At 36.2% G+C, this 12,387-nt stretch overlaps 1 protein-coding gene across 3 annotated transcripts in view; it reads right to left on the bottom strand.

Moving 5' to 3' along the window:
• The window catches only part of LOC148645650 (protein kinase C-binding protein NELL1-like), a 161,768-nt gene that overhangs the window by 98,930 nt on the left and 50,451 nt on the right, over positions 1-12,387 (bottom strand). For all 3 annotated transcript variants that reach the window (XM_088611671.1, XM_088611670.1, XM_088611669.1), the window contains exons 7-12: positions 10,459-10,541; positions 6,800-6,934; positions 6,061-6,163; positions 5,206-5,279; positions 1,900-1,999; positions 206-334 (exon numbers count right to left, since the gene is read on the bottom strand). In XM_088611671.1, the coding sequence (XP_088467797.1) occupies positions 206-334; positions 1,900-1,999; positions 5,206-5,279; positions 6,061-6,163; positions 6,800-6,934; positions 10,459-10,541 (624 nt within the window). The remainder of the gene's footprint in view (positions 1-205; positions 335-1,899; positions 2,000-5,205; positions 5,280-6,060; positions 6,164-6,799; positions 6,935-10,458; positions 10,542-12,387) is intronic.

The raw sequence follows: 12,387 nt of genomic DNA, 5'->3' as shown, positions 1-12,387 counted from the left end.
AAAACGAAACAAACCGCAAAACACTAATTCTGTGGATGTTGACATAGCTGACATTGTGAAGACGCTAAGTCAATTGAACCAATCTGTTGTAAAAAAGCCAGTGTTTCAGCAGCCCAGTGCTTTAGTGTTTAGTATGGGTAAGTCAGTTATAATTCTGTATGCTACAGTGGTTGACTGTTTTTTTATTGAGCAGTCTGCTTCTTACCTTCACAGTAAGCTGTGTCCCCACGGAGTGCTGTGTACCCACTTTTGCATTCGCAAACAGCTTTGGTATCCAAGTTTTTGCACACTGAATTTTCCCCACAATTATGTCCTTCGGCACAGAAATCATGGCCTAAAAAAATGAAATGAGCTTTAATTAAATGACTTTCATCTACTGCTGTGCACAAAACACTGCTCTACTTACCTTCTTCAGCCCATTTTTAATGTAGTAAAACTGCTCTTCCCTTTATAAAGATGGGCAAGTCTCCACTTAATGTCCACCTGACGTCTGTCTTTTATTTTAAGAATCGAAACCAGTGAAAACAAATATCTAAACCTGAAAACAAATTGAAAACGAGTGTTCCAAATGAACATGTTAAGGACTTGATACTTTAAAATAATCTTTCATTGTTTAGGCATAATCAAACATTGGAAAATCAGACACAGTGTTTATTATACTCTTGTTACTGTTTGTAACTTAATAGTTCCTTCAACACATCAATGACAAAAGTTCATAGGACTAGTTGGGAGACATCTGTATAATAAAGGGCAGGGTTAGGGATTCATTGTGTGAAAGCTGAGCTTTACTCAAGCTGGAATCTCTATATTACTTCCATTTAACATTTCATTCTATTGTATTAACAGTCTATTAACACAATTGTCTTATTTGTAAGGGGAGAAAATATTTAAACCTAATTTTAAAATACTAAATACTGTGTCACATACAGTATACTAGCTTTCAACTTTATATTTTTTGAATAAGAATTGCTTTCATTTCTGCAATGTAGACATGTGGTTATACTGTATGTCCATCCTCAAGCGCCTGCAAAGGCTTCAGATTTTCTTTCAGCTGAATTCAGGGACGTACAGATAAAGTAACTTGTCAGCAATACCCAATTGCACAAGGAACATCCAATTCAAAGGGGAAAAATCCCGTTAATAAATGCCACTTTCAAAGTTCAAATCAAAGGACATACGTTAAAAGAATTGATAATTAAGAAAGCAAACTCATGTTCAGAGATGATTAAGCCCATGTTAATTAAGCACTGATCGTACTGTCTAGTCTAAGAACTTCCATATTCATTCTTTTAAATGCTATAACTTTAATCAAGTCCCTGCTATTTCACCATTATTGGAAGCTACTGTGAAGTAAAAGTACAAAATGTGATGTTCTAAGCAAATTCCTTATTACGTGCTCTATGCTCTAAATACGGGGCCTAACCTCATATTCCAGGTCTTCACTAGTATAGTATATGGCATAATTAGAACAACTCCAAAACGCAGACACTGTGAGCTTCAGAAAACAGGATTCATACTGTATGAATCCACAAAATTTACATTTTCATTTACAGGCAATGCTAAAACATTTTAGCATCAATTTTCAAGTTTCTGTCAGTCTTTTTAAAATTTTTAAAATATATTACTTAAATATTGCTTTTTTCCCCACCCATAGTGTTCTCTACTCAAACAGGGAGTATGCTGTAATACTAATACAATTAGCTAAGGATGAAAACCAATCTGTCCAATTATTCAGCCAAAACTAAAATAAACCTCTACATAAACAAACAGATGCAATGGCTTAGAATTAAGATACATCCAAAATTCAGTCTGCACAGTGCTCCTGTCAAAGTCAAACCAGTTGAGAGACAAATATTTGCAGTACGACAACTATCAGCCAAATTTGGCTGTCCAACCAACCTTTGCAAACGTTACAGCATCTGTTTTCTGGCAGTATTTGTTCACTTTCTGTACAGTTAACAGCTGGGCAGATCTCTGTCACTTTCACCATGATTCCATTCTGTAGTAAAAAACAGACAATGCTAAAACATTTAATCAATTTCCTAGCACTCATATTCCAAACAATTTTATGTATTATTTTTCATAAAGTGATTTTTTTTACTGTATGTAAAAGCAAAACAGGTATGGTAATTTACAATTGAGATTAAAATGCATTAACTTTACATTTACAGTACCTTAATTTATATTTTTTTCACTTAAAGACAATGAACTATTATTGGATTAATTCATTAGTTCAGCTAATTGGCATCATTCTATTTACAGTACTCTAAAGGTAGATGAGAACATCTTGTTGCGCTGTGAAAATAGCAACAAGAAACTCTTCTGCTGAATGTTCGTTGGTAGTAACGCGTCATATTATCACTTTTAGGGTGGCACAGTGAAGCAGTGGTTAGCATTGCAGCCTTGCAGAGCTGGAGCCCTGGTTTCAATTCTTGGGGTGCTCACTGCATGGAGTTTGTACTGTATGTTCTCCCCTTCTTCTTGAGAGTTTCTCCCAGGCACTTCAGCTTCCTCCCACTGTCCACAGACATATGGTACAGTCCACAGACATAGGAGGTTAACTGGCTTCTGGGAAAACTGGCCCTGGTGTGAGTGTGTGCGTGTCTAAGTTTGTGTCTGTCTGTCCTGCGTGCGTCCCGTTCAGGGTGTATCCTGCCCCTGGCTCCCCCACGACCCTGTACTCGATAAAGTGGTCAGAAAATAGATGGATGGATTCTTTTTTAACATATACTAAATACCATCTGTATACTTTCAGTCCGAATCTTTGAAAGTTGTCCTTTATCACCTGCTGAATAGTACTTTCACTCACTCTTTCTATCAAATACTTACTGAACAGCTGATGGATGACAGGATCTCTGAACTGCTAATCACCGATAAATACAGTTTTAATTTCTAAATATAAAAATCTTGAATAGGAAAAACAAGCACTGAGAGTGATGTTAATTATGTCTACTTGTATTTACATTTTTTTGATGGAGGCATTACTTATTGCTTTTGTTTAGTTTTTTACAGCGACTAGTTCTCTGAAGGAGTCAGGTTCTTCTGGTAGCTGAGGACTATCATATTTAAAGGGGGTTGTGACCCTTCAACACAGCCACCCATCACTCTGTTTTCTTCATGGAACCATACACATGAAACCACAACACCCTTTAATTAATTTCCTTGTCATCATAAACAACCAAGAGCAAGACAATTCAAAAGATGTCAGCTTGTTGTTAATTCCTGGGTCAATTAAACAGCTTAACACATCAGAGAGCTTCAAAAAAAGCATAATGCTCTTTCTGAAGACCTAAACAGTGCCTTAGATAAACAGCTCTATTAAATATAGCCTGCTCAGCCAAAGCTCACGGTGGTAGGACAGGAAAGTTATTTGCAGCATAATTGCTAAAACCCACGCCTCACCTACAAATATAAGGCACATCAGCAGTGACAAGAGAATATTACGCTTATTGGTGGATGCAACTGTAGCTTTGATGATAATGCATCAAGTTAAATACAGAGGATTCACTACCTCAGCATTTACTATAACAGAGTGTACATTTTCTGATGAATCTCAGACAGATATGGTTCAAAAAACAGTTATGCAAGTGACCTTCAAAAAGCCCATCTTCTGAATGTAAATGTTTTCATAATGCAAATGAGACAAAGACGGACAGGTCTCATTAGCCTCTGCACATACAGTAGTGTTGACGATGTCACTCACCAAAGACTAACCACCACCACGTAAAAATGGTGCAAAATAAAAAACGTTATGTGCAAGCATTGAGAGGAAGAGAAATCAGGCCTCCCATCATTGTTTTTGTAATAAACAATATGATAAGTAACTACTCCACTTAAAATCTTGGAAAAAATTGACTGCCACACAGAGAGGAGGATAAACCAAACAGAAGTCTGAGTGAATACATAAAAATACAAACTACAGAGATGTACAGTATTAGAGAAACTAATAATTATATGTACAGTATAGCAACAAAATAAAGCCCAGTGTTAGACAGTACTCTAGATATAGACGGCAAAGAACTCTGAGAAGATAACTGCTATAGAGTACAGAAAAGTCCTCTCTGCTGTTGTATACAGTACCATAATGATTCATTTAAAACACATCAGCTAACGTTCTGTTATGGACCTCATTTGGTATTATTCCATTCTCCAAACTTGATGTACTACTTTCTTATTTTTTATAAATTACATACATCATATATATATATTATTTATAAAACACCACATACTGTACTGTTAACCAAGAGACTGGTGCTATTAAGTATAAATTGTGAAGTCTCTTGATCTTTATCAATGAAATATTTTATATGGAGTCAACTTTCAACACTTTTTCCCCCACAAACCCAGACTACAGTATGCTTCAATGAAATTCAAAGGGTTGTACTTTGACAACTGTAGCTCCAACAGCTTTTGCAATCTTAATAGAATATCTGTACTCACGCTAAGAAAGAATGATATTATAGTTAAGGCCATTTCATGAATACAAGACATGAACAGCAGAGGGAAGAGCAATGAGGACCTGTAATAACTGAAGATACCTGCAAACCACTTATCGGTATAGTGGTTATCTGTTTTCAGAGCATGAAAGCAGCCTTTCAAGTAGTTAATTTTCAGTTTCTTAGACTATCATTTTTTCACCATTTTTGCTGTCCCATAAGACAGCAGCTTGTAATAATAAAAAAAATGGTGTTATTTTTAAGGGCATCATGTATTATGAATGAAGGCATTAATCGCCTACGACACACACATTCATTTTCCTGTGATCCAAAAATATAAGGTCAGAGGGACCTGAAGGTCGAACATAACAAAGCCTCTGCGGTGTCTTAAATATGATCCCTACTTACTCCCTAATGCGATTGTTGCCCACGGTTTATCAATATAAATGTGAGGCATTAAAACTAACAATGGTCACTCACATTAAGCGCTTCATTCTGCTACTTGTTAGTGGTGAATATGAATAAAGTATAAAAAGTCCATTTCAGTCATCCATTTCTGTAAATGTATTTTCTGCAGAGAGTTAATTAAAGTTGATTCCGCAGATTTTCATTTCAATCAGCCAGTCGGTAAGTTCCCATTACAGTTATATAAAAAATGGATGTACAGCTCTTATCCTACAGGTGAACCTTTTTTCATGGACATTAAGGCCTGTGAACAACAATTAAACATTTGGGACAGTCATAAAAATTAGAAAAGGAAAATCATTACCTTGCATTCTCTGCAGCTTTTTGTTAACACTCTCTGCCCCTCAGACAGCACTTTTCCCAGAAAGGTACATCGCGCTGCACAGACATACAAAAAACAAAAATTAAAAAGGCAATTAAAGAAATTCTCAAATATATCTAGTACATCAGCAACTACAAAAAATAAAACCAAAATACTATGCTGCTAGATAATTTTTTTTTTATTTCTGAAGCTTTTTTAACGCAGCGTACCACATAACATTTTAAAGTTCTCGCATTTCATTCTTAAATGCTGAACTGGGTTGGGTAGCTTTGCACTAGTTATGATTTTAACATCATCCATTATAAGGATTAATAGAGTTAGGACTTGACTAAAAAACTAACAATAACAAAATACAAATGCTCTGCATTAAAGTAGGTTTCCATTTAATAGAATGAAAAATTCAATGGAAAAACGCCACTGAGGACTGGGCTTGTAATTGGAGATTACAATCAGGCTGATTCTGTTGTATTTGAATCTAGTGAGAATTCCACAGCTAGGAATCAGCATCTGTTCAATCAACAAGACCAGAACAGTATTTCTTAGCTTGCAGAATATTCACTTTGCCTTCCAGTCATCTATTATAGTACATGCTGAGAATTTTCTATCAAACTAACCTCTGAAAGGCAATGGTTACTTGTCTTTTTACAGGAGAACAAAGCATTTTTTTCTCTGAATACTTATTTCATATTTTTGGTCTTTTTAATGTAGATGTGCAAAAAAGCGTGGTTATGGTATTTGTCAGAGATGATAATTATATTCATTTCAAAAACATAATTCAGGACCACTTAAGTGCTATTTCAAGAGGACTAGATGAAAGGCCGATTACTTTGGACTTACGTCGACATTTCTTGCAGCATTTCCCTTCAATGTGCACAGGAAGATATTCTGCAGAGCAGTTTGCAGGTGGGCAGAAAATTCGTCGGCACTCCACCACACCATTCTGTGTGTAAAACATTCAAAACAAAGGTAGGAAATTCATTTAGCTGCAGTGAGCAAAAAAACTTTTATTTATGAACAATTTAATTTTTCCTTAAGTATATTCACTTCACCAATTTACATATAATAAATATTATCAACCAATTACTTCTTTGTTGAGAATAAATTCAAACTGAAATATTATACTGTTCCAGTAGTACAGTTTGATCAACACAGGCCAGCAATGATTCACCTTTTCTCAGAAAGTACAATTTACTGATCACCTGGCTTGACAGCAGAGTACTGTAGTTATGGCCAGGGGTTAATGATTGAATTATGAGAGTGTTAACAAATAAGGTGAAAATTGTAGTAAATATGGTCTCTGGGTGAAATGGAACTCAACACTGAAAAATTACAGCAGCAAGAAGAAATCAACTTTTTATTGATACAGTACCATTAATAAAACAATATAGTGTACAACAGACGTATTTGTCAACGGATTACAAAAGAACAGAACATGGCTCATGACAAATATGAATCTACAACGGGCGTCTAGCACTACAGAACACATGCGACTCCTGCACTTGGGATTACTTTCTAAGGTTAAAGCTCAACATTTCCACAGACTGTTTACTTTATAAATAACTTAATTCCACCCTACCTTACAGGCACAGTTTCTGCAGTTTTCAGGTTCAACCCAAAGCTCCTTATCCCTGTAGACCACTCCACTGACCTTGCACGTTTTTTCACAGTGGCAGCTCTCAAGCTGATTCAGCCTCGTTTCTGCATAATTTAACTTGGGGAAAAAAAAATGAAAATAAAATTGGTGCAAGATCTACACACACAATAGATGTGAGCATTTTATTACTGAAAAACAGGTGCAAAATGCGTCATTTTACTGCATCATATCGTATATACATCTGCATCACACCTACAGTGTGCAGTCACCACTGTAGAAGTACTGCAGAGTAATGCTTTTGATGCGCCGCTGAGATTAGCGTCCTAAAATGGGACATTCTCCTCACAACGGCTTGGTGATCTTGGCATCCTGCTGTCCTTTTCACATCAGCAAACAACAAAGTATTCCAAACCAGGATGGCAAAATTTGGAGTGGAGCGTCTCCCAGTCAAACCACTACAGATAAATAGTACAGCTGTGGCATTGACATAGAATTCCCTTTAGAGATTGCTTTCTTTAGTGCAAGAGAGCCTACAGCTAAAAGGCAAATAAAATAAATCACATTATAAGCTAAAGGTTACACACATTTAAGCATAACAAGATTTAAACTTAAACTTGACAGCATGACATCCATGATTACACTTTATCCTATTCTAAAATAAATGTATGCAGAAATTAAAACAACATTTTTTATCATAATCACATAAATAACATTCAGTTTCACTACTATGCTTAAGCTTGTAAAAACACAGAGGGAGAGAACTGATGGAAGCTCTCATATGAAAATGTTTCTTCTGAGGATATTTCAAAGGTAATAATGCTTAAGAGTCAAAGCTTACGGGTTGTAATTTCACTGCTGATGAGTCATTTAGACTGAGAGGCCAGTGGGGGATATCCATGTTCTCAAATGCTTCTTGAAAATGTTGTTAGTTTTCTTCATGAAACAGCTTGTACCGACTGCTGACACTATGTATTGACTTCGTAATTAAATCTATCCTGTGGCTCCACATCAAGGTAATATGAAGCATGCACATTTACTAAATATGTTGAAATGGTTGCCATTTGTGTTAGAAACTACTCTCCATACTTCATTTGTTGTTTTATTTTCATATGTTTCTTCAATGTATTGAGTGCAAACTACAAAAGCTGTAAAGGCATCTAGCTCTTTGGTAATCCATTCACAATAGGACAGCTAAGAATGAAAAAACAGTGATAATGCATCTTTTCCATTTGTAAAGCAAGTCAGAATTATTTTTTTACAAGGTTTTCAGCATTATACTGTAGATTTAGATATTTATCTGTCTTGAATACTATAACAAGATGTGGGTTTTTTGCATTTTTAGAAAGCTTCTGAAAGCCTTGAATGAAAAGAATGTTTTTGCATACACTTTTTTTTTCTTTTCATACTCAATCAATATCTAGAACAATACCTCAGGTTTCTCCTCTCATTCTTTCATTTACTATGTAAAAGATCCTGGATGTGTGTGAAAGGAAAACCCAATAGAGTAGGCTGACTCTTAAATACACGTTTTTCTTCCCCCCCCCACTCTACCACTGTCCACTAAATGACACAGAAATGCCTGTTTTTTCAAGCAGACTCCAGCCCCCTATTGTGTATATTTATTCTTGCTACTTTGGGCATTTTCCCCCGCAAGGGCAATGCTGTGAACACAAAACAATATCATTGGCTCCTGCTGTGACCTCTTGCCTTCATTCATTAATAATTCATGCTTAGAACAACTTCTTCTTGACACTTCATATACAGCAGTGGCTGTGACACACGTTCATACATTCATTTTCAGGACTTCTAATGCTGCTTTACAGAAACACCTCTTCATGTAAAGGACCTTAAAGATGCACCAAGTGACAAATTAAGTACAGTGGAAAACAGCTCCTTTCTACACTGCCTTCTCTCTACTATCACTGATGCATGATGCCTACAATAACACCCACACTGTCAAATCACCTTCTTTTGTTTCACAGCCAGTTAAAACAGAAGTGGTATACTGTACCTTTAAAAGTTCCTCCAATTTGAATGTCTGAAAAATGTATATGATTTATCCTCCATACTCCCCACAGAACAAGTTATATAAATAGCAGAGACTCCACAACACCTGTTAATTGTCTCCTGCTGTGCCATTCCTGGAGTCCTGTAGTGCTTCAGAAGAAACCCATTTCACGTGCCTCCTCAATGCTTCATATCTGCCCACCTTTGCAGTGATGCAACTTGGGATTTATTTTAACCACAATAATTAAAAATTCAAATCTAAGGGATAGCAACTTGCTAAGACCCAGTTTCACACCTATGTAGCATTCATTACTAAACCACAAATGGGCCAGCATTAGCTGGATTCCATATTTAGTCATGAATGCATGACCTGACGCTAAGTGCACACACCTCGTTTGACAAGCTATTAAGCTATGGCTTATAAAATCAGTTCATAGAGTAAAATTATTTTAATAGGAAATTTAGTCTGCAATATAACCGAAAAGTACACTTATTTAACTAAATCTCACTACTGCAAGATAAATCATTGATCTTGGTGACGTATGACAGTATTAAAATTAAAAAAAGAAATATAGCTCTCATTCGGGCGTGTGACATGAAAGGTTATTTTGTAGGCAATATAGGACACCATTACATTTCTAACAGATCCAGAATGAAACATCAAGTGCTGAGAATTCTAATATTGCAAGGAGAGGGGAGAAATTAGAAAAATATTAAAAGATACAACTGTCTTACTAGTGTTTAGTACAAATGGGGCTGAGAGAGCTCACTCTGGTCAGGATCTTCTCAGTTTCAGGACTTACTGGGCATCTCTACCACTGAGGTACTATCAGCGATGGCCACATCCCTCTACCAACTGATGTCAGTTCTCCAGCATGAACTGCTGAGGGTGGTCATGTTTTAAGCAGAAAACACCCTGACTTTCCCTGTGTTGGTTCTGAGGGTTGATGTGGTGTGTTCTGTTGATTAACAGCTGATTATTCAAAAACAGGGGGATTATTCTCTCTCTTTTTTTCTTTAATAAAAAAGCTCCAATTATTTAAAATGAAAAGACAAAAATGTAGTGTAAAATCTGCTCTACTCTGTGAAAAGGGGTCAAGCTAAATTTACTCTTTGCGAGGAGACACAGCTGTTTTGTGTGACATTTCAGAATAACTGAAAGGAAGGTGTAACTGTTGTCAAAAATAATGAATATGCGATGATCCCATCTAAAAACACTCCTTCACAGTAACACTAGAGATCGACTGGGGCTCAGATTATAAAAACCACCTCAAAATGATTAAACACCGAGCATTACAAGAAGATGTACTGTACTTTGTGTTTGTTTTCTTGAGTGTTCTTCAGAAAATGGCCTTTTTTGTAACAAATTAAATCTCATTTCAAACCTTTGGTGAGCAGTGCTGTGAATTCCCTACAGTAGGAACATATTTTTATGATCAGACTTCACTTCTTCTCTGCTTGGGATCGCACCACAGTGCAGAGTGTCATCACAGCTTCAGATGACTGTCTAATTTCCCCTGAAGTCCCAGGAGGGAAAGCAAATATGTAAATTATGCCTGTGCAACACAGTTAGCAAAAAATGACATGAAAGGGCCACTGCACCAGAAAGGTGGAACCTTTTGTAACCTACTCACTTTTACAGTCATTTTAGCCAGCAGCTCCTGAAGATCCATGATACCTTGCACGAGGCTCAGGAAATCACTACACGTTGGGCAGGCTCAATAGGAGAAGACAGAAAGACATGAATGAATGAAGATTTTCTGAAGCTTAAAAAAAAGAAAATTACACATAACTGAAGCAGAGCCACAGATAACCAGCATCAGGATAAAGGAAATGACCAACAGCATTTTTTTATTGTACCAGAACAGAATCACCTCCAGATGCCCCCTTTTTATATTCCATTGCCATTCTTATCCTTTCACTATTAATAGAAACTCTCAAAACCAGCTAAATAAATGGCTAGGAAACCGTAATTGTACTATTTTACAGCACCATAAAATATCTTCTTAACTCTTTAATTTGTCTCATTCAATCAATCAGTATGGAAAGCCTATATAAATTGATGATAAACCAGAAAACACTCTCCCGTCACCAGAAAATGAGTTCCAAATTCAGGCACGACTTCAACTCAAAATGAGCAAAGAAAGTTAATTAGGATTTATCATCACCCATTTCCTGATTTCTTTTAATTGTTATTCTTTGTTTGCCACCCAACTGTTCTGAACTATATGACACAGACAGAATAATACCCACAACATAATGAGTACCCACTCTTATCAACTGTGAATTCATCTTGGCAGAATGAAGAAAAGAAACTCAGGCAAGGCTCCAACTTGCTTAGAATTCTGCTACTGAAGTCCTTATATGAAGAACTGCCAACCTTTATTATTTGTGACTTGTACTAGCTTCCCAAATCCCAAAGTACCAAAAAAAGGATTCTGACAATACTGTTTTGCATAGTTTGGCAGTTAGTGTGAAGTTATAAGATTAGACATCTGTAGATACAGCCCTTCTGCTCAAGTTTGTTTTTCTGTTTCCAGCTAATTTGGCTTATGCACTTACAACACAATGCCATTCCATGACACAAGTTATCTGCAGAAATACACAGAGGGATTTGAACAGTGTACTAAAATACAAATGTACTGCACCTGGTTGAAAAACGTACACAGTGGGCTAAATAAATTTATACAATCTATGTGATGTACAGAAATGTCTAAGGATAAGCTTTTTGTTTGTTAAACTATAAATATAAACAAAAATATTATCTAATTTCTAATCTTCATTAGAAAATATATCTTCCATTACATACTGTTGCTAATGCCATCATATCTATAGCCTAACAGAAAATGTAAGGTGCTTCTGCCATTTTTTCAGCACCAACTGAAAGTGCTCTGTCCCAATAATTTCCAGAAAGAACCAATTAGATCCTCACAATGCCAAGGCAGAGTACTCTACAGTTGTGCTGTACTGAACACTGTACTTCCTCTCACACCCAGCCCCCAGCTGTCTGTAAGCAAGAGGTGTTGGAAAAGACGGTGTTACGGGGGTAATATGTCAGTAAAAACCGACCTGCAAGGTTGGCTTCCCAGACACACACACACACACATTGCGTTTATAGTGTTCATTTCACATTATCATATCAAATTAAGTTACATTTTTGAATATTTTTTCCCTTTTATTCTTTCAGAAATCCATGTATACATTCTGTGAATTTCTTCTAACAATATATGGACTTTGGAAAATTAATCTTACTCATATCACAAAAGGAAGGTGCACATTAAACCACATTCATTGCAGTACTCAATTGGCATGTAGGTGCGTGAAATGGTTTTTATATAAGCGAGACACTTAAAAATTAGTTCCATAGCTACTGCCCTGCCTACACAATTTGATTGAATATAAAAGGGAAGATAACCAATTTTGCTGGCAAATTTCCCTTGTGTGGTTGATGATGTTCTTAAGCTGATTGCTGTCAAATGCCGTAAGATTAAGGTTGTTCTGATGTTGCAGTTCTCTGAATTATAGGCCTGATTTGGATTAGTTATTTTATCTACAGTATAAAA

The sequence above is a fragment of the Lepisosteus platostomus genome, chromosome 18, assembly GCF_059453375.1.
Source record: "Lepisosteus platostomus isolate fLepPlt1 chromosome 18, fLepPlt1.hap1, whole genome shotgun sequence".
In the NCBI taxonomy this organism is placed as follows: domain Eukaryota; kingdom Metazoa; phylum Chordata; class Actinopteri; order Semionotiformes; family Lepisosteidae; genus Lepisosteus; species Lepisosteus platostomus.
Note: the sequence above shows the minus strand (reverse complement) of the source record. Positions and strands in the feature narration are given on the sequence as shown.